We start from the raw sequence: 23,412 nt of genomic DNA, 5'->3' as shown, positions 1-23,412 counted from the left end.
AACACCACCCTGAAAATAAAAGGCAACCAGCTTGGGTAATGAAAGACTGTATTACTGTGTATATAGAATTTGTAGTGCTGTCACTCTTCTTGTTCCTATTATCAATAAGTGTGTCCTCCTCTTTTTTCCTTATGAATCTGGCTAGAGGTTCATTAACTCTACTGATTTTCTCAAAGAATTAGCTTTCAGTTTCAATTGCTTTTTATTTTCCTGCTTAAAAATTTTTCTGTTTTCATTGATATCTGCCCTTTATTGTTTTCTGTTTTTGTTTTGCTTTCTTTGGGTTTAATTTACACTTTTTTCTTAAGGCTGAATCTGAGATCAATAATTTGAGATCTTTCTTTTTTTCTAGTATAGGTGCTTTAGTACCATACATTTCTGAGTACTGTTTTAGCAACATGATATATTGTGTTTTCATTATCATTTGGTTCAAGGTACTTACTAATTTTCATTTTTATTTCTTTTTTACATCATGATTTTTTGAAAGTATGTGAGTTTCCAAATAGTTAAGGATTTCCCAAATACCTTTAAGTTAGTGGTTTCTAATTTCTACTGTGCTCAGAGTATATGTTTTACATGATTTGGATCCTTATATGTGCATTGAGACTTGTTTTATGGCCCAGAATGTGATCTATCTTGGTGGATGTTCTGTGCACACTTGAATGTTTATTCTCCTGTTATTGGGTGGAGTGTTCTATAAATGTCAATTAGACTAAGTTGGGTTTATAGTATTGCACAAGTGTTTTACATCTTTATTAATTTTTTACCCACAGTTCTATTAGTTATTGGGAGAGGGATATTGAAATGGCTGACTACAATTATAGATTTTTAAAATTTTTTCTTGCAATTCCATTAGTTTTTGATTTGTGTGTTTTGAAGTGCTGTATCAGAGGAATAAATATGTAGAATCGGTTTGTCCTCATTATGAATTGACCCTTTTATCATTATAAAATGATCCTCTATATTTCTGATAATATTCTTTTTATTGAAATTATATGTTATTAATATAACCAGCTATATTTCTTTTGATTAGCATTAGTATAGCATACTGTTTTCTAACCTTTTACTTTTATTTGTCTTAATATTTAAAGTAAGTTTTTAAATAGGTAGCGTATCACTGGATCTTCATTTTCTTTCCAATCTGACAATATCTGCCTTTTCATTAGGGTGAATACTTATATGAGCTTAAATCTATCATCTTACCATGTATTTTCTCTTTATTCTATATATTCTTTCTTTTCTCTCCCATCATTTACTGCCTTCTTTTGAATTCATTAAACATTTCAAAAATTCAACTTAAGCTTCTTTGTTGGTGTGTTAACAATAACTTTTAGTTTTGCTTTCATAGTAGTTGCTTTAGGAGTTAAAGTATACATCTTTAACTTATTACAGTTTGCCTTCAAGTATATTATACCACTTAGTGCATAAGATAAGAATCTTATAACAGAATACTTCTCCCTTCCTGGACTTTGTGCTGTTGTCATCATACATTTTATTTCTACATATGTTATAAGCCCCACAAAATATTGTTTTTGTTTGTGCATTAAGCAATTTTCTTTTAAAAGGGTTTTAGTGACTGACATGGTGGCTCACTCTTATAATCCCAGCACTTTGGGAGGTCGAGGCAGGCGGATCACTTGAGGTCAGGAGATCGAGACCGGCCTGGGCAATATTGTGAAACCCCAACTCTGCTAAACATACAGAAAAAAATTAGCCGTGCATTGTGGCGGGTGCCTGTAATCCCAGCTACTCAGGAGGCTAAGGTATGAGAATTGCTTGAACCTGTGAGGAGGTTTCAGTGAGCCGAGATCACGCCACTGTATCACTGCACTCCAGCCTGGGTGACAGAGTGAGATTCCATCTCAAAAATAAAATAAAATAAATTAAAATAAAAGGGTTTTAAAAATAAGAAAAATCATTTACCTACATATTTATGGTTTCTTAAGCTCTTAATTCCTTTGCATAGATTCAGAATTCCATCTGATAGCATTTTTTTTTTTGCCTGAAAGACTTTCTTTAACATTGCTTATAGAACTAGCCTGCTGGTGATGAATTCTTTTGGCAATTGATGTCAAAATATGTTTTTATTTTGTTTTATTTTGATATATATATATAAAGCATATAAAATGTACATATTATATATTAATATAGAAGAACTCTTGATTGATAGGTTCTTCATTCAGTACTTCAGATGCTGCTCTACCACCTTCTGGTTTGCATTTTTCTGATGTGAAATCTGTTGTCATTCTTATCTTTGTTCCTCTGTACAGTAATGTCTATATATATATATTTTAAAATCTCTGATAGCTTTTAAGATTTTCTCTTTATCAGTGGTCGTAGGCATTTTGATCGTGATGTTTCTTGGTATGGTTTTATTCATGTTTCTACTGAGTTTGTTGAGCTTTTTGGGTTTATGAGTTTATAGTTTTGGTCAAATTTGGAAAGTTTTCATCGATTATTCCTTCAAATACTTTTTTCTGTCCTCCCTAATCTATTCTTACGTCATATTTCTCATTTTCTTCAGGGACTACAATTGCATGTATACTAGGCTCACTGATACTCTTTTACTTTCAGTATTTTTCTTCCTTCGGTGTTTCATTTTGGATAGTTTCTATCACAATGCTTTCAAGTTTGTTTGTTTATTTATTTATTTATTTATTTTGAGACGGTGTTTCGCTCTGTCACCCAGGCTGGAGTGCAGTGGCAGGATCTCGGCTCACAGCAAGCTCCACCTCCCGGGTTCACGCCATTCTCCTGCCTTATCCTCCCGTCAAGTTTTTTACTGTTTCTTTTTTAGTAATGTCTACCCTATTAATCCCGTGTGTGTGTCTGTGTGTGTGTGTGTGTGTATGTGTGTGTTAGCGTGTTAAAAATCTCAGATAGTGGTTTTATTATCTCCTAGATGTTTGTGTCCTTTTTTTTTTTTAAAGATTTTTCACATCTCTACTTCCCATGCTCAGTTTATTTTTTCTACTTGTTGAACACATTGAGTACAGTCATAATTACTTTCTTAATGTCCTTGTTCTCTTATTTTATCTGTCATTTCTGGGATGCTTTCAATTCATTGATTTTTTTTTCTTATTACTTTCCTTCTTCTTTTTGCATGCCTGATAATTCTGATTGGATTCCAGATGTTGCAAATTTTACCTTGTTAGGTGTTGGTTATTTTTAATTTCCTGTAAATATTCTTGTGCTTTGCTCTCGGACACTTTGTTCTTAAAAACAGCTTAATCCTTTGGTGGCTGGCTTTTAAGATTTCTTAGATAGAATCAGAGTAGCTTTTACATTAGGGCTACTTTTGCCCCACTACTGAAGCAAAACCATTTGAATTGTGAATTATGAGGTTTTCCAGTGTGGGTGCCAGGATCAGGCACTATTTCTGATCCTGTAGGTTCAGCTGGGTACCTTTCTACTCTGCCTTGTGGGAGCAGAATTAATTTCCTACCCTATGCAAGCTTTAGTACTTGCTCTCTCTTTTGTTCATACATGATTATTTCCTGCCCTTAGGTAGCTTCCTCACACACATGCTCTAATAAGCAGAAGACTGGAGTGAGATCTGTTGTAGATCTCCACAGCTCCTTCTTTCTCTGTGTAGCTTTCTCCTTGCTGATATACAACTCCCAGTTCCAGCTGCTTTGGCCTCCCTGCTCTCCCAGTTCCATCTCCTCAACTCAGGGAGTCTGCCTAGCTCTTTTGTGCTGCTCCCTCTAGTTAGTAAATCAAGGCAATCATAGGGCCACCTCATTTGTTTTCCCTCCTCAAGGACCACTGTCCAGCACAATGTTTAAAAGTCAGTCATTGTCTTATAAACGCCTGCTTGTTTTTGTTTTTAGTTGTTTTAGGCAGGAGAGTAAATTCAGTCCTGTTGCTCCATCTTAGCTGGCTAGACTGGATTGCTATAAATTACTGTGGCTCTCTTCATAAAACAGATTGCCAAGGGTGTCACCTGTTTCCAAAACAATTGTTAAGTAACATGAAACACCTGACATTGCAATGTACATCAGCTTCTCAGTAACGACTGTGCAACAAACAGGCATTACCGAAGAGTTGCCTATAAATGAATTTTATGTAAGATGGTCCATTTTTCCCTTTGGCTTACATTTTAAAACTCCTGTGGTATTCTCTCTAGTGAATTTGTTGTTACTTTCTCTTTAGTACTTACTTCAAACCCTAATACTTTCCCCTATTTTCTCCCTTCTTTCTTTTCTTCCTTGTCATGGGCCAATAACCTGTATACAAAATTTCATAATGTTTTGGGATTAAAATTCATCTTTCTCTAGTTAGCATAAAGTGCTTGAGTATTTAAGTGTGTGCTTATTGCTAAGATTATGTGTGTGGGTTGAATAAAGACAGGGTCTTTGACCTCAAGAAGCTCAAAACCTTTTAAAAAATAAGAATATAAACTCCCATTGTTTTTGATTGTTGCAAAAGAGGAGAACATTTGCATTTTGGGGTGGATTTATACACAGAGGCATAAGAAAGTTCAAGATTTATACACAGAGGCATGAAAAATTCAAGAGAAGGATTTTTTTTTTTATTGTTCCTTAGCCCCAATAAGTACTGAGTGCTTACTATACAACAAGAGACTTTGGTGTTAACTAAGAGACTGAGGCAAGTCACTGACATAATGTGTTTGTAATCTTCTAGAAGACTTGACAGAAATTGAGAAAGATCCAAGGTGTGGTATTGTAGTACATATTTGAGATGTCACAGGAGAGTGTGGTTATTGAGGGCTGGAGAGATTAGGGAAGGCTTGAAGAACTAGTTCAGGAAGGAACTGTGGAGTTTCAGGGAGAACTGTATAAGCAGAATTAAGAGGATGAGTGCCCATGGCTTGTCTAAGAACAACCAGAGAGGAAGTAAAAGGCTTCTGCTGGAGAAGAGGGAATAGCAGAGGCCTCTCTGTGGAGGCCTTATTGTGTTCCAGGCTCAGGCATTTGTCCTATGAGGGGCTGTAGATGATTTTTTTTCCAGGTGGATATGCACGAAGATTTGTATTGAATAGGGGATTAGGATTAGTGAGTACACGAGGGACAAGGACTGGCAGCAGAGGCTTGAGGGAAGGGCATATGCCTTAATCATCTTTGTATTCCCAGATCCTAGTTCATACTTAATGTTTGTTGCTTGAGTGCATGTAAAAGTTTATTTATTATAATTATATTTCGAGACAGGGTCTCGTTGCCCACGCTGGAGTGCAGTGGTGTAATTTTGGCTCACTGCAACCCCTTGCCTACCAGACTCCAGCAATCCTCCCACCTCAGCCTCCTGAGCAGCTGGGACTATAGATGTGTGCCACCACCCCCCGGATAAAAAAGGTTATTTTTCCTTCTAAATTGTTAATGCTCTTGATAATCATTGGCCTTGCCAATGGCATGACAAGTATTGTGAAAGAACTTCATGGTCAGTGTTATTTTGTTCCAAGGGCTAAAGGTAGGCCAACTTCAACTCAGACTCCTTCAAGTCATTTTTTAAAAATTATATTTTAAATTAACTAAATAGTTGCATATATTTAGGGGGTACAAATCAATGTTATGACTTAATACAATGTGGAATAACTGAATCAAGCTAATTGACATATCCACCTCAAATACTTCTGTTTTTGTGGTGAGAACTTTTGAAATGTACTCTTAGCGATTTTGAATTGTATAATACATTATTTACTATATTCACTATGGTATGCAACATATAGTCCAAAGGGGGAAAAAAGTCCTTATTTCTCCTAACTCAGGCTTTTTATCCTTATTTGCTTCTTTACATATCTCATTCTCCTCCTTAAAGGAAAAGGCACTCAGCCACTTTTGTAGAAATTACACAGCATGGCTATTTGCAATCCCTGCCTCTCCCATTCGTAATAAATCCTACATAGTCTTACAGATCTCATAAAAATTCAGACCACACACATAACCTGATAGCCCACGCGCACATTCCCAACAAAGCCTGGAAGAGGGACAAGCTCCCAGATAAGCTGAATTCACACAAAGCAGAATGAGGTACCCACACACACTCACACACGCATGGCCTAGGCAGTGTAACCATCTGTCCAGGCGCTCACACACTATCTTTAGCCACACACAGGCACGCACAGTCGAGTACACACATTTCACCCTCGGATCCACGCACGCTCCCCGAGACCCGCAGGCCGGGCCCCGCCCCCGGCGCTGGCTCGCCGGTGGCCTGCGTCAATTCCACGCGCCGGTTGCGTCATCATGGTGCGCCATTGCAGCAGGCATTGGCCGGGACTTGAAGTGCGGGCTGCTGCAGCAGCCGAAGCCGGAGCTGCTAGGGTGCGAACTGCGAGAGCAGGTGTGGGCTGCGAGAGGCTGCTCTGGCCGGGAGTGCGTGGAGCTGGTGCGGGACCTGCAAGTTGCTGGGGCAGTCGTGTCCCCTTTTCCCCGACCCCCGAGCTTCGGGCTTCTCCCTGAGAAATGGGTCGGGCTCGTGCAGGGGTGGGGGCAGGATTCATCTCTCCTAGGGGGACCAGACTGGGGCATGGGTTCCCCTGGGTTGGAAGGAGTCCTTATGGACTCAGTCCCCTAAGCATCTGCACGCGCGGAGGCGCCGCCAGCCAGCCCGCTTGGGTCCCTGGGGGACACTGAGGCAGCAAGGGGTGCTCTGAAAGCAGCCGGTATGCTGGAGATAATGACAGCGTCACCATTGATTGGACTGAGCGCTCACTGTGTGTTACACACTGTTTTAGACCCTTTGTTTATGTTATTCAGTCCTCTCAGCAACCCAGGAGGTAAGAGCTATCATTCTGCCCATTTTCCAGATGGGAAAACGAAGGCATAGAAGTTAACCAGCTTATGGTAATAAAACAATCACACAGATGGTAAGCAGTGGAAGATTTAAACCTCAGAGCTGGTCTTCCAGCCTCTGTCCTTTTCAGATCCTCCAGCCAGCTTCCTTCAGCGCATGCTGGCTGGTGCCTCTGGGATATTGCTTCTTTATTACTCCTTGACCTTGAGCGAACTGTGGGGAGGGAGGAAGTGCAAAACGTGGACCTCCTATTGGCACAAGCGAGCCTCTTTGTCCTCTTCTCATCCCTTCTTCACTTCGTTTTCTCAGGCAGCAGCGGCTCCCCTGTTGTATGGACATTCTGCACCCGAAACTGATAGCTGAGTCCTGAAGTTTTATGTTATGAAACAGAACTTTCATCCCAGGTGCATTGGTTTATTCTCTCCCCTAGCCTGTTATGTTAGAGTGTACTTATGTTAAATTGTTAAGGACATAGGTGGTTATGCCGAGAATAGCAGTGACTGGAGCAAACCCATGTGGGGATTGTAAAGAGATTGGAATATGCCTTCCAAAGGAACACTATTAATCTAGACATGACCTTTCAGGATGTTAAAGGAATAATTTTAGGCCAGGTGAGAAACAGGCAAAATCAAAAATAATTTAAGGCTAGAGACTATGTTTGAAAGTTTTTCTATTTGGGGTTAATATCTATTTTAGGAGTTTACTCTTAGTGAACCTTTTTCCTTAGGGTGGAAAAAAGCTTATCGAAAAGGATGAAAACTTATACATCAGATATTTCAAAATAGTGTGCTTTTCTTTCAGAGCTTTGTAGCTTTGTATTACCTTTGTATTAAAAGTGAAAATGTTTCTTTTAGGACATCACAAGAAAATTAAAATCTTAATTCAATTTAAGTAGGGGAACTTAAGGGGTACCCTAATTGCCTTAATTAAACAAACATGCCTTCATTCTGCCAGGAACTATTCAATTATTAACAAAAACGAAATAAAAATAAGCTCTTATTTTCACTTGCAAATGACTGTTCATAGCTATTTTGTTTGGATACAATTCATAGCTATTTTGTTTGGAAACCATTTTGTTTGGATACTATATTTTGTTTGGATACTGTTCGTAGCTGTTTTGTGTGTATACAAAGGATACAATGTTGTATCCTTATATATTCAGGAAGTCTTAGAATGCAAATGCTGATTTTTTTTTTTTTTCTAGTCAGGGCCGCCTAACTGTGTTCATATAAACACATCAAAGTCAGTTTTTACCTTGTGACTCAACGTGGTAGAAGTCTATCAGTTCATTTGCTATCCCATTATGGAGCAAAGTAATGTAGAAATCAGAATTTTGAGTTCTGGTATTTACTCTTTTGATTCCTTGTTAATTTAAGTGGTACTTATTTTTTATAGCACATGATTTGGGAATTACACTTTGTGACATGGATGAATCTGCACTGACCCTTGGTACAATAGATGTTTCTTATCTGCCGAATTCATCAGAATACAGTGTTGGTCGATGTAAGCACACAAGTGAGGAATGGGTAAGTTTAGGATAGCGTTAAAAGCATTCAGGCTAAAAATGTTCACTTCAGTGGTGTTTGTGAAGGTGCACATACTGGCAGCAACATAATACCACGTCGAGATTAATAGCTACAGAAACTGGTAAGTTTATGAAGCCTAATAAAAATTTTTATGGCATTATATTGGGAAGAAAAAATGGTTAGGAAATTAATGTACACTGATGATGTTAGAAAATGAAACAATCATTTTGCATAGGAAAAAAACATAGTAGTTTTGGGTTGGGTAAGAAATTTTTTTTTTCTTTCTCTTGGTATGTACTTTCCATGAGTTATACTTAAAAAGCATGAATTTTATAATAGAAATAAACTTTAAAACATTAAAAATAGGAATGTATAGTATGAATTCAATCCAAAAGGCATACATTTTCTTGGATTGTTTTTCTTATTTCAGTATAACATGATGTATTTTAAATATTATCTCAATTGTCTTTATATAAAAAATAGTGGGGTTTTTTTTCTTGCTTAATTTTGAGAATGTTATATCTGTATAACAGAGATTTGAGCAACTGAGCTCAAAGTTAAGCATTTTTAGAATAGAAGAGCAAGGTTTGACACTAATTGAACAGCATAGCTATAATTTAAATTCTGGTCTTTAAGTTCCCTTAATAAGATAAAGGAATGTTATATAAGTTTACCTTTTTTTTAAATTTAAAGTAAAATTATAAAAACTTGCTCACTATGTAAGGCCTTCATGTTCTGTAGTGGGACTGTGTGATTTAAAAGGGGGTAAGGTTAATTGTTAGACTAGAGATCCCGGAGTCTGAATTTATTTATCTTGCTATCAGAAGTCTGTTTGACCTTCTACAATTTAGTTTTTAAATTTTTGAATACTGCTTTCAGTGTGTAGCTGTTACTATGCTTGGGTGCTCAACGTTTGCTTATGTGGTAAGCTTTTATCCAAGTGTTGATCATGGAGGGAGTACTTAAATGAAAATCACTCCGAATATGCCAGAAGTTTTTCTTCTGTCCAAAGTAGTTTTTGAGATCAAGTAGACAAGTATTCTCTTGCCATTTATAAACTATTTTTTTTCCTTAATATTTGTCAGGGTGAGTGTGGTTTTAGACCTACTGTCTTCAGATCTGCAACTTTAAAATGGAAAGAAAGCCTAATGAGTCGGAAAAGGCCATTTGTTGGAAGATGTTGTTACTCCTGCACTCCCCAGAGCTGGGTAAGAACCTTACTGCTTATGGACCTTAATACTCAGCATAAAATATGATTTCCAACTTTGTAGTAGGCAGTCTTATTGGACTAAATTCACTTTCAGAACAGAGACCCATGTTTATGAACTAAATATTTCAAGTAAAGATGTTGACACACTTTTCGTTTCCATTCATTTATTCAGTAAATATTGGTCCCATAATTGATACCAGGTAACATTCTAGTTCTTTTGAGGTTTTAGTAGGATTTTAAGCGGGAGAGTAGATCTTACTTTCAGTTAAGTCTTCAAAGGAGTTAGTGGGAACCTTCATGAAGTTTTAGTTGTTGAACTTTAGCACTTAACATTAAAATCCTAGCAAGATAAGAAAGAGATAATGGGACAGAGTAAGAAGTTAAAGCTGTGACTTTGCTCTGAGACTTTGCTAATGGAAGGTGTCTGTTGACTTTGTGATAGTGAAGGATTGTCACTAAAATGTTAGAATGAAGATTTAAGAGAGTGTATATGGGTTTGTTGATTGTATTTTGGTGAAAAAACACAAGCCATGCAATATCTTTTGCATTACAGTGTAGTCTTTGAGAAGAGTTCAGTGGGTGAGAGGTATGTTTTCGGTGGTAGTTGAAGAGAAGGACAAGTTAGCACAGGAACATAGAATTTCATGTGGTTGTGTTCGAAGGCAGTAGAATTGCCTTTTAAAAGTCATTTCTTGATGTTAAGCTTTCTCTGGGATCCAGTTACCAGGATGTAGAAATTCTGCCGTTTAAGTGCCTGCCGTTTATAGAGGTTGCACTTGTGTGGCTAGGTAATTGTGCTGTGTGAATTTTCTGCTCAAGGTTGGCTTGGCAGAAAGTAGAATTCTGAGTCTGATCTAAAGGGATTTACTAACATGGGAGAGATTTGTGTGGAACCCAAGCAGTTTATGTTAAATGTTCAGGTCTGCTGAAGAACGTCTTGTTATAAATATTGCTTCTTTTAAACCACAAGTACTTTGTTGCAAGAATTTGGTAGAATTCAAGGATCACAGAAATTTCTGGCCTAGGAATAAGGCTAGTTCAGATTAATAGGCCACTTGAAATCAAGATTTAAACAGAATGTCATTTTCTTTTTAAATCTGATATCTAGTCTGATTCTAATTTTGAATGCTTAAAACAATAACTGCAAAGTGTTCTTAAGTCAGAGACTATATTTGGTGGTGGTGATGGTTTGGAGTAAGGGTAGATGGTACAACAGACAAGTGATTTTTGCCCTACTAGAGTACCTGATGGAGTTGAACTTGATCTTGAATTACTTCCATGACAGGATCATTTAAAATAATTTGCTTAAAAATGTTTTTTTTTGGTAACTTTATGATATTTGCTATCTTTTCTCTGAAATCCTATTTTCCTTTCCTTTAAAGAGATTACACTTAAGTGTTTTTATATTTTTTGTTGAGGGAACACTGTGCTTTTTCAGCATTTGAGTGTGGAACAGTTACTTTTTTGCCCATATTGATAAAGCTATAGACTGTCTTTTCAGCAAAGCTATCTCTGGATTATCTTTCAAGATCACATGTAAAGATGGTGACCAGTAGACATGCGATTTCTCATTAAGTGAACAGTTATTTGGGTGTAATAGAAAGACCATACTCTTTAAATCAAGACATAAGATTGAATCCTAAACCTCTGCCAGCCTTAGTTTCTCACCTAGAAAATGGTGATAACTCTTATGTGTCAGGATTTTTGGGAGATTTAGTAAGCAACAATAACTGCATGGTCCTTAGCATGGTCTTTGTATTTTGGGAAACCTGAAATCTCTGACATTCTTGTAGCTTCACTTCTTTCAGGGTGGAGATGAGGAGTCAAGCAGGAAGGGGTACTATTTCCTTTGGTTTTAAGGTGTTTTTTTTTGTTTGTCGGTTTTTTGTTTGTTTGTTTGTTTTGAGACGGAGTCTTGCTTTGTCACCCAGGCTGGAGTACAGTGGCATTGTGTTGGCTCACTGCAACCTCCGTCTCCTAGGTTCAAGCAATTATCTTGCCTTAGCCTCCCAAGTAGCTGGGATTACAGATGCCCACCACCACGCCCAGCTAATTTTTATATTTTTAGTAGAGTTGGAATTTCACCATGTTGGCCAGGTTGATCTCAAACTGCTTACCTTAGGTGATCTGCCTGTCTCAGCCTCCCAAAGTGCTGGGATTACAGGTGTGAGCCACTGCACTGGGCTGGTTTTAAGATTTTAAAGATTAATTTTGAGTTTATGACTTCCTTTGAAGGCTAAAAAGTACTTTTCAATAAAACTTTTTTCTTCACTTAGATTTTTGAGGCAATGTCTGTTTTTATGCTTGATATTAAAGTCATCAAGAACTTGTAATGAGACCTCTTCATCAATCTAGTTGTTTATTTATGTCTACATTTACTTTGTTTTATATAGGACAGATTTTTCAACCCCAGTATCCCGTCTTTGGGTTTGCGGAATGTTATTTATATCAATGAAACTCACACAAGGTAAAAATAAATTTCTTGGTTTAATACATCTGCAAAGAAAATCTTAATAATAATCAGTTAATACACTTTAAGCTGAGTTGCTTTGCGTTATTGAGAGTTAATAGAATATGAGTTTCTGACACAAGAGACAGACATTATCTGAAAATTGGAAGCAGTATAGCCACAGAGAGAACTATTACTGTTACCACTTGTGTACTTACAAATATTTTCAGGGAACTGTAGATGTCACTTTTTTGACTTATATTGATTTTGCATATGAAGTATGCCAAAATGTGGGAAACATTTGTCTGAGGAGACTGGTAGGTTTGAATCTCTTATGATTTATTATGACTATTTAATACTTTAAAAAAAGTATAAATTACTGAAATCTGCCCAATCTGTAGGGTGTTAGAAGACATTTTCTGTATTGAGCAAATGTTGTTTGAGTTATTGTTTACCCAAGACTTGACTTAGAATTCTTAAAATCTCTAGGCATATGGGGATAGGCTTGTAAGCACCAGGGTGAGAGAAAGGGTCTTTGTTTTATTTGACTCTAGGCCAGGGGACAAGGAAGGAGGGTTGAAAGGTTGTGTGAGTGTCTGTGAGGCAAGAGAATCAGTAGCCAAATGCTAGCAGTCCTTGTAATTCTAAAAATAGATACCTGGAGTAGGCAGGCAGATAGGCTCAGATGATGAGAAATACTTGAAATTCTATGAAAATTAGTGCAAGAAATCAACTACTTGAAGCCCTTATATTACTTCTCATAATTTGATGATTAGATCAAATATGAGAATGATAATACTTGCATATATAGTAAACTTTAAAAAATAGAACTGAAGTCTAAGACGAGCAGATCATTCCCAGGCTGCTGGTCTCTCTCCCTTTTTTAAATGTACATTTAAATTTAAATTTAAAAAAGAGGGGAGAGACTTTGGTCCATTGAATTTTTTTTTGATAAGATGATAAGATCCTAAGAAAAGGGATCTCATAGAGTCTTCCTTATCTAAGTAGATATTTTATATAGAAAGCCAAGAGGTTTGTTTCTTGCCCTCAATTAGAGACAGTTAAGGAAAATTGCGTTTGCCGTGATGACTAAGCAGTATGAAACTATTCAGTGAAATAAGCTGCATGTTCAGCTATTTAGTTCTTCTGTGTATTAAATGAAGCAAAGCCTAAAACATTTTTACACATTCACATACAGAGTCACACACTCGGTCACTGTCACACTCATGCACATGTGCATACACACACACAATTCTTTCAGTCAGTTGCAAAGGGATTACATAGAGAGCTTGGACTTTGTACATTCCAATAATATTTCTGAAAATATTGGCTGAAGGAAGAGTTTAGGATTAATGTTAGTATATTGGGCCAAATTTTTGGAAGATTTAGACAAAGGAGGAAGAAAAAGAGAATGGCAGGAAGGAGAGGTGAAGAAATAAGTGATTCATAAACAGTTCTCTCTCAAGTTACTTTTTCTTTGCCCAGAATTGAGGGCATTCTGGGTCTTTTCAGAGTTAATGAATTGATAATGCGATATCATGTAATCATTACAAATGGTTTCAAATTATTACATAATGAAAGCTTGTAGCATTCTTATTCTGAAACTTGTCTCTCCATCCTCCCATCTAAATACCTCATAGTAATTTGTAACTGACAGGAATATATTCTATCCCTCAGGTATATTTAAAATGTGAAGGGGAAAAAAAGTGAAAAATTCTGGCTTTGTTAGCCCAGAGTACAGATATTTAGATCATGCTTGACTTCTTTCAACTGATCAGCCTTGTCAATTCAATTAGTCAGCAATTATCTTAGGAAAAAACAAAAACTATAACAGTAACAAAAAATTAGCCTTTAATCATAGGAAAAGACTTCTAAATTTATCTTTTATAGCCCATAGCTATAATTATAAACTGTATGGTTTATTAGAATAGATATAGCTTATATATAGCATTAAACATTTTTGCCTTTTTAATGGTATTAATAAAACCAGATGTTCTTATTTCTTTTGTTTTCATATTAGGGTTATTCAGTACAGTAACACTATTCAAACGTTAATACACAAATTCCAAGTTTCAATTTTAGCTGAGAGTACGTGAATAAAATTGGCTGCACAACATTCTGAACTACTAAGGAGAATTTGCTGTAGGAGAACCCTAAATCTCAGAAATGGATGACATTAGGCTTTGTTTTTATGGGTGGAAAATTAGTTTATGATTTAAGCAACTTGTTTTAGATTTACCTCTAATACTTCTCTGCTAAATCATTTTCACAGACACCGGGGATGGCTTGCAAGACGCCTTTCTTATGTTCTTTTTATTCAAGAGCGAGATGTGCATAAGGGCATGTTTGCCACCAATGTGACTGAAAATGTGCTGAACAGCAGTAGGTAAGGGCAGGACACAGGTGTAAAGGTGGGAAATGGCAGGGATGGGCGGTAGGAGTGGGAGGGGGAGGTAATTCTCCTTAGTAACCTCTAGTTTCTCTGGGACTGTGTCTCAAGAAGTGTTCACATTTCCAAACATTAAATGTTAAGCTCCAAAGGAAACTAAAGAAAGGCAGGCAATAGATGCTTTGGTGACAGTGCCATGTGGGAATAGTAGTCTTGTGTTACGGATTAATAATCAAATGGGTTTCTAAAACATGAAAGGCAAATAGAAGTTCAGAGATGCACATATTTCCAGAATTCTCTGTTTTCTGTAATATAAATGTTGGAGACATTGAATTTCCTATTTTATAGCCAAAAGAGAAGTGAATCTGATATTTTTGCCAGTTACTGAGTACCTAGGTACACATTCTTATACTAGAAAGTCATTGCTAGAAATCTTAACAGAATGAGATACTGCCTTTGCTCTCACAGGAGCTTGCTTACAATAGGAAAGACTGATTGGAACTCAGGTGGAATGGGGAAATAAATATTCTAGAGTATGGGAGTTTGGGTGAAGGTGTTCCAAACTTCCATACTCTAGCATATTGATTCTAGAGTACTGGTCTCATTGGTGTGGCCAGTTTTAGAGATCTACCTGGATTTGGGGAGCAGGAGATCAGGGTGAATTAAAAGGCTGCTTTGAATTCACAAGTGTCATTTGTAGACTCTTCGTTACGTTTGTTAAGGCCTGAACAATGCTGGCACATAGTATGTACTCAAGAGATACTTTTCGAATGGATGAGTGAGTAGTTGATAATGGAGGTGCATCAGTCATGGTAATGACTTGTAGAAACGTTCCTGGCCAGAATGCAATGAATGCTTTTTGGGGAATAGACTTGGGGGGCATCAGTGTCCTGTGGTATTGGTCTTTTTGTATTAGTGAATTATGGGGCTGTGTGGAATTTTGCTGTACTTCACTAGTCTAAAATCAGCACCAGTGGGATAAAACACAATTATTTGAAACTCTTAGGTTATTATATATTCTGTTTTCTTGTTAAAACCTTTAAGTATGTTTGTTTCATACAGATGTTTTGACTAGTAACTGGGATGTTAGAAGTGGTTTAAGGAGGTTGAACCTCATACTTTCTCCCTTAAGTCAGCTGGAAGATTTATAACACTGGATTAAATGTTTCCTTTTATCTCACTGCTTATGATTCCGTGCTGTGCTCTTTTGATCTTGAGCTGTGCCTTTTAAAAACTACTGGTTTGAGTTGAAAAATTTTGTAAATATTTGTGTCCCTTTTTGGTCCCTCCCAGAGTTTTACATATATTTTTACTAATGGAGTCAGAATACAAATTAAAAGTAAATTAAGTCTTCAAAAGAAAAATCACACATTAATTTGGTTGTAGACTTTTGGATACCTCTGAATTATATGCCTAAAGGGATAACCTTTCTTTTTCTCTCTTCTGCTAGAGTACAATTTCGTGTCCTTCACACTTCAGTGGGAACATTCAAATGCACATAGTTGTCACCCAGTAAATTTGAATTAAATTCTTAAGTCCACTTTCCAGATTCCTCAGGGATTCTTTGATTTAGGAATATAATACTCTTAATATTTAGTAGACAGCCAGAAAGAGCACTTCTAGCTTGAGCTTATTCTTTCATGTTGCCACATTTTAAAGAGAACATGTATTTTGTTTTGTGATTTACAGCTGTAGTTTAGAAAATACTGAATACAGAATGTAGTATAGAACCAGTTACATTGTCTCTTTTTCCATTTTCATACCAGAGTACAAGAGGCAATTGCAGAAGTGGCTGCTGAATTAAACCCTGATGGTTCTGCCCAGCAGCAATCAAAAGCCGTTAACAAAGTGAAAAAGAAAGCTAAAAGGATTCTTCAAGAAATGGTTGCCACTGTCTCACCGGCAATGATCAGGTATTAAAAGGCCAGACAAAAAGCTTTCAATCACAGCCATGCTGATTTGAGCAAATAAGACTGAATTATTGAACTTTTCTAGCACAGTTCTCTTTGTCCAAAAGATGTTTCAATGAATCCTGATATTAAATTAAACTCTTCCTAAATTCTTCTTCAGCTTTCATGCAAAGTAGCACTGTGGGAGGCTTGAAGGTGCCTTCATCTCTGTTAATTGATAGCAGCCAATGTATTACTACTAACATCTGCTCATCTAGACTAGTTGTGAATCAACTTTCACATATCCGAGTCATAAAAGGAGTGGTTTGTGTACATCAGAGGGATCATTCTGCTCACTAAATATTCATTCACCTTGGTCATTTGCTTCTGCAGTATAAAATATTTTTAGAGTGAAATATGATTGTAGTCTATAATAAATGGATACTTTTGTAATAGTATATATATATAAAGTTAGCTCTAGTTCAGCAATTCAGATATACATGCATGCGTGTGCGCACACACACACAAAGTCATTTACAAGAAATTTTAGGTTGTAGGTCCATAAATTTAGACAGAAATCAACTGTGTATGCTTGTATGTAAAAATATATGTGTGTTCATTTATGTTGTTTTTTTGTTTGTACTTTGTTTCAGACTGACTGGGTGGGTGCTGCTAAAACTGTTCAACAGCTTCTTTTGGAACATTCAAATTCACAAAGGTCAACTTGAGATGGTTAAAGCTGCAACTGAGGCAAGAATTTCTGTGAATCTATTACCCCATTTTCCCCTCATTTCTAGAGTGATTTTAGAGTTCTTGTGGAAATACTCTCTTGGGTACTGTTATGTATTTCAACCCATTTGGAAGATTTCCCTCTTTTGTGATAACTTCAGCAGCTGTGTATTTGGGGAGGAGAAATGGGATACAGGAGTACTTATCAGCAATATGCAGGATTCCTTTTGTAAGTTACCTTGCAACAACCCTGAAAATCTGGTAGAACAATCCCTATTTTGTAGATGAAGCAATAGAGACACAGATAGATAAATAGGTTGTCTCAAGTGGCAGATAATAAGTGACTTGTCCTGGATTTCAAACAGACCAAGCCTGACTCCAAAACCTGTGCTCTTTTTATATCAGTAGAGCTGCTTCTCAGAAAGGGTATAAGTCAACTGGAACTCTTGATTGCTCTTCTTCTCCCGACTTATTTCTGTTGTTATAGTTGCTTTTATTTTTAGCTGAAAAAGTATTACATTGAAGGAAGTTCCTATTATTGGAAAATGTTTTTAAAGAGTGAGTCACTGATTAGCCAGTGTTTGAGTGACTCTAGCCAAATATGCAGTTGCAAAGTGTGATTGAATTTTACATTTGAATTTTAAATTTGGCATTTTTTCCTTTGCTAGACGAATTTGCCGCTTCTGTTTCTACCAGTTCATAGATCCCATATTGACTATCTGCTGCTCACTTTCATTCTCTTCTGCCATAACATCAAAGCACCATACATTGCTTCAGGCAATAATCTCCATATCCCAATCTTCAGGTAAGATGAGCTTATTTTGGAATTTAAGGAATTAAAAAGGCTATGTTTTGAATTTTTGTTTTTTAAATTATACCTTTCGATATGTTATTGTAAAGATGACATTAGCCTTTTTTCTTTTATTATAAAAGTGATATATATTTATTGTGTAAAATGTGGAGAGTGCAAAAATGCATTAAGACTATCATCATTATTTATATATTTTATGTGGGATACTTGGTGAACTGTGGCTACCTAAACTTTATGGGCATTATTTATCAAATGGATAAAAGGTAGTTAGAAGGGCAAGATAGCAAATTACCAGACCAGGCTCAGCAGTAGGGAGTTGTGTGGTGGGGGAGGGGGCAGTGAAGTGGGAGAAGGGTTATTGATAAAAAGATAACCATACCTGTTACTTTGACTTCATAATTTAGTAGAGCTAGAACCACTTAAAAAGTACAATATCATGGGAAAGATGTCTTTTAGAGGTTTTCACCTTTTGAAAGGTTTTTTAGAGGTTCTCCTCAATGTGTTCCATTTAGGGGAAATGGTATGTGCAAATGTGGAGAGATACAGGAGCATGATATGGTTGGGAAGTGGTGGACAGTTGGGTAAGGTGGGAATATGGGATGCATTAGGAAGGATCAGAGATTGGAGATGGTAGCTGCGTAGGTAGAGCCAGATCAAAACAATTTCTAAGCTGGGAGATTAGGGTTTGTCCTGTACTTGAGAAATGACACGTTCAGATTTGTATTTTGAAAGGTCATTCTGGATTCGGAAGAATGAAATCAGTTCTGCTTCTATTAGGATAGTTCAGGCAGAAGATAATGAAGGTTTAAATTAAAAGTATAGTATTGTTTTTGGACAGGAGGGCATAGATTTAAAAAGTATTTAGTAGCTTGAATTTATAAGACCCAATGCTAGTCCATATGGGGTCTCAATAGAGGGGGAGAGGAAGGAGCAAGATTCCCAGGTGTTTACCAGCTAGGAAACTGGGTAGATGGTAGGTCTGATCACCAACAAGGAATTGGTGAGGAACTGGTTGAGCTGGTTTGGGAAATTAAAGTTTCAAACGTGAAAGCACAAAGCATCTCTAAGGTCAACTGTGTAGGTAGAGAGTGGATAAGAGGAGCATGAATTTAGAAAGAGACTAGAAGGAAAGTGGGCTGGCAGGTTGTGCAGGTGGAGCTTCACAAGATGGCATTTGTCACCTTTGTGTGCCATGTCCTCAGTATCACAGTCTAAGGAACTCCTTCTTAATCCCTTGGCTCAGAGTTCTATAGGCTTTCAGAGTTCTGTAGCTAACCAGACTCCTGTGACCAACCGAAGAGAAGCCATGCATTCATGCAGTCAATGATATTTATCCAGCTGTGCTTTAGACAAGAGAGAATAAAATATATAGTCCTTGCCTTCACATAGCTTAATGGATAATGTAGACAGACGGCTAGCTGTAATACAGTGTGATATGATCCTACAGGGTAGATGTGCTTTTCCAGGAATTAGAATATCTGTGTTTGCTCTCCAGGGGACCTCTTCCCAGAACCAAGGAACCTGGGAAACCGAATTAGAAAGTCATCAGGAAGTTTCTGGTGGGCACAGACTTAGAGGGAAGAATGTTCCAGTGGGGCTCTAGAGAAGCCTTGTTTCTCTTGTAATTAGAATATTTCCTGTACCTTTTTCTTTTTTTTTTTTTTTTTTTTTTGAGACGGAGTCTCGCTCTGTCGCCCAGGCTGGATTGCAGTGGCCCGATCTCGGCTCACTGCAAGCTCCGCCTCCCGGGTTCACGCCATTCTCCTGCCTCAGCCTCCGGAGTAGCTGGGACTACAGGCGCCCGCCACCACGCCCGGCTAGTTTTTTGTATCTTTTAGTAGAGACGGGGTTTCATCATGTTAGCCAGGATGGTCTCGATCGCCTGACCTCGTGATCCGCCCGTCTCGGCCTCCCAAAGTGCTGGGATTACAGGCTTGAGCCACCGCACCCGGCCTCCTGTACCTTTTTCTTTCACATTTGGTTCTCAACTAGGATTTCTTGGAACTACTTAATAAACACTGATAATTTTTTTGTAATCCAACTTCCCTTTCATGGACCCTATGCCAGCAATTGTGTAGCTCACCTGTCCTTCAGACACCGCAGGCTGTAGATAACCCAGTCTGTTTTTGTGCAGCTTTCTTTTGTTACATGGCAGTCTACCCATTCGCAAACCACTTCTCACATGTTATTTTTGTGGATGGCTCATCTCATTCATTTTATTCTGCAGAGTTTTACTCTCAAAGAGTGATGCTAAGCTTTGGCAGCACCTTACTGTGGCCTCCTTATATTTACTGTACGGCAGTGGTCCCCAATCTTTTTGGCACCAGGGACTAGTTTCATGGAAGACAATTTCCACGGACCATGGGGGTGGGGAGAATGGTTTTGAGATGATTCAAGCATGTTACATTTATTGTGCACTTTATTTCTATTATTACATTGTAATATATAAAGAAATAATTTTACAACTCATCATAATGTAGAATCACTCGACAGTCCCAACTGGAGGTGATGGGAGACAGTGACAGATCATCAGGCATTAGATTCTCATAAGGAATGCACAACCTAGATCCCTCATGGGCAGATGTGCAGTTCACAGTAGGATTTGCACTCCTATCCTATGAGAACCTAATGTTGCTGCTGATCTGACAGGAGGCAGAGCTCAGAGGGTAATGCAAGTGATGGGGAATGGCTGTAAATATAGACGAAGCTTTGCTTGCTTGCCTGCCACTCATCTCCTGCTGTGTGGCCTGGTTCCTAACAGGCCAGGGACCGGTATTGGTCCGTGGCCCTGGGGTTGGGGACTCCTGCTGTAGAGGATACCAAAAATATATATTAATGTTTATATTAGTATCACTCTACTTGAAAAGAATAGGAGGCTGTGAGTTTGGAAAGACTGACTTAGTTTCAACTTCATATCAGAATTAGTGTTGTTGAAAGAGACATGGGGTTGGGAAAAGAATTGTTTTATGCCTGTGTGTGTGCAAAGGAAGCACATTTTTGTTGCATGTTTTGGAAAGATGGTTATGTGTGGTTTCAGTTGGATAAAATTGTTTTTGTCTCACAAGGACCCTTTGTAAGCAATAATTATTTGAGAAAATTTCCTCCAAGGAGCTTTCGTAATAAACATCATATTCATTTTGTAGTAAAGATGTCATGGGCAAATTTCAGAATGTCTAAGGGTCAGTGTCTTGAGACCCTGGGCAGGATTTTAAAATTCAGAAGTGTTCTGTAATCCTCTTAAAATCTATACTATCATTTTTACGGGTAATATGTCATACAAACTCCTTTTGGCTTGGAACAGATGTAATAGAGGCTCATTATACACAGTGATATCCCAAAGACTGATGAACAATGTAAATGACTGAAACATGTCAATAATGTGGAAAATGAAAAAAATGCCTGCATTTTTACTGTTAGCTGCTCAAGCAGCACATAAGGGCTTGTATCCATTTGGCAAATGTTTTGAATTAACTTGGAATGTGAGTATTCTTTTTACATTTTTCTTTGTAAATAATTCATGCATTCTGAATTTATAGTACTTTGATCCATAAGCTTGGGGGCTTCTTCATACGACGAAGGCTCGATGAAACACCAGATGGACGGAAAGATGTTCTCTACAGAGCTTTGCTCCATGGGGTATGTGTGAGCTCTAATTATCCTTAGGGCCGTTGTGTTGGTTATCACGGTGGAAGGAAAAAGGACTCTTTTGAGTTGAGATTTTTTAAACACTACTCTGAGAAATTTGAGTGATTATATCTCGAGTTTGTTAATTTTTTGTTGTTATTGTTGTTATTACCAAAATATAGCATTGGAGGAGCTGCTTTATTAGTGTGAATAAGATACTTTGTCAGTAGTCAAGTTATAGTTTTTTCTGTTTTGCTTTTAAAGGTTTAATTTTTCTGAGCTCATTCTAAGTTGAGTGGTCTTGAATTCGTGTTTTACTTTCTTCTTATATCCCAGCATATAGTTGAATTACTTCGACAGCAGCAATTCTTGGAGATCTTCCTGGAAGGCACACGTTCTAGGAGTGGAAAAACCTCCTGTGCTCGGGCGGGACTTTTGTCAGTTGTGGTAGATACTCTATCTACCAATGTCATCCCAGACATCTTGATAATACCTGTTGGAATCTCCTATGATCGTATTATCGAAGGTCACTACAATGGCGAACAACTGGTAAGGATACCTACACAAAAGTCGTCTTTGCTTATCAAGTCTTTTAGACCTAACTTTTAGAATTTAGATTTGCTTTTAGAATTAACTAAGAATTTTTTTTCGGTACTCCCTGTGTTTAAAGCACTGTATGAAATGTGATTGGATGGGCACGGTGAGTAGCTTTCATGCCCTATCTTTAACTTGATTGGTAGTGCTTATGTGGTGTTTTCCTGAGCTTGGCAGAAGTGACCTGGTTAGATTTATCAGTGACGACCTTGGTCATGGGATTGGAAAGTGGGAGAAGACTTGCCACTACGTTGCAATCTCTGCTGTGGAAGGTTGTCTGTGGTTTGTTCTCCCCAGGGCTTAATGAATATGTGCATATTTTAAATTGGGCGTGAAGAACTTGTGAGGTCATGGTGGCAAAAACACCTACAGATTGAGAAGTAGTAATGACTTTTTCAGTACACCTTTTTATTGAAGTGTAATAGTTACAAAAGAGTAGATAAATCATAAGCATGTAGCTTGAATTATCACAAAGTGAATACATCTATGCAACTAGCACCCAGATCAAGGAACAATATTATCAGGACCTTTGAAACCCTCCTCGTGCTTCTCCTGTTATCATCCCCTCAAGGTTAATCATTAATTTCATTTCTTATAGACTGGATTAGTTTTGCATATTTTTGCACTTACGTAAATCGGATAATATGTGGTCTGTACGCATCTGGTTTCCTTTGCTTAAGCAGGTGTTTGTGAGATTCATCCACATTGTTGCATGTAGTCTATTCCTTCTCATAGCTGTGTAGTATTCCAGTGTATGAGTATACCATAATTTATTCTACTGTTAACAAAATGTTTGGCTGTAATTATTCTTGTATATTTTTTCTTGATGACCATATACATTCATTTTGTTGGGTATGCACCTAGGAGAAGAACTGATGGGTCTTAAAAAATATGTATTTTCAGCTTTAGTAGGTACTGCCAACCACTTTATCAGAATGGTTTTACCAGCTTACCACTCCAGTCAGCTGTTAGAGTTCAATAGGAATTTAGTTTTGTTCTTATTTATTGTGGAAATTTTTGGTGAGGTACTTATTTCAAGCTTATGGCTCCAGACGTGTCAGAAATTCAAGGACATCTGACAATCAGAGGCTTTAGAAATTAAGTGATAGGCTTACAAATTAAGTGATGTGATCTGTATGACACTCTTCTCCTTGTGTTCTGTGAATCTGTCCTTGATGTATACCCTACTCATCCTGTGTCTCACAAGTTCATATCTGAGTCTGTGTCCATTACATGTCCTGCCATTGTGCCTTATATGTAATAGATACTAGGTGTTTACTGAGTGAATACTCAGTTCAAAGGCCACTGTGAGGCTGGATTTGCAATTACTTGCCTAATATTAGACATTTAGACTCTGGTGATCATCAGACCTCAGATAAATGACCTCTTCGATGTTTTATTCTTATTTAAGAACTACAGAACAGTTTTCCAGGCT

General features: G+C 37.5%; 1 protein-coding gene across 3 annotated transcripts in view; it reads left to right on the top strand.

Moving 5' to 3' along the window:
- GPAM (glycerol-3-phosphate acyltransferase, mitochondrial) overlaps positions 1–23,412 on the top strand; it is a 63,648-nt gene that overhangs the window by 23,348 nt on the left and 16,888 nt on the right. Inside the window, exons 1-11 of one of the 3 annotated variants that reach the window (XM_025397348.1) lie at positions 6,198–6,284; positions 7,070–7,160; positions 8,152–8,282; positions 9,368–9,490; positions 11,886–11,959; positions 14,214–14,327; positions 16,097–16,243; positions 16,873–16,969; positions 17,617–17,753; positions 21,296–21,395; positions 21,720–21,932. In XM_025397348.1, coding sequence (XP_025253133.1) covers positions 8,181–8,282; positions 9,368–9,490; positions 11,886–11,959; positions 14,214–14,327; positions 16,097–16,243; positions 16,873–16,969; positions 17,617–17,753; positions 21,296–21,395; positions 21,720–21,932 — 1,107 coding nt within the window. In that variant the 5' untranslated portion in view covers positions 6,198–6,284; positions 7,070–7,160; positions 8,152–8,180. Of the gene's footprint in view, positions 1–6,197; positions 6,285–7,065; positions 7,161–8,151; positions 8,283–9,367; positions 9,491–11,885; positions 11,960–14,213; positions 14,328–16,096; positions 16,244–16,872; positions 16,970–17,616; positions 17,754–21,295; positions 21,396–21,719; positions 21,933–23,412 lie in introns of those variants that run through there. The other 2 variants (XM_025397346.1, XM_025397347.1) reach the window with 2 other exon arrangements.

The sequence above is a fragment of the Theropithecus gelada genome, chromosome 9 (assembly GCF_003255815.1).
Source record: "Theropithecus gelada isolate Dixy chromosome 9, Tgel_1.0, whole genome shotgun sequence".
Lineage (NCBI taxonomy): Eukaryota > Metazoa > Chordata > Mammalia > Primates > Cercopithecidae > Theropithecus > Theropithecus gelada.
This window is presented reverse-complemented; position numbering and strand designations above follow the sequence as displayed.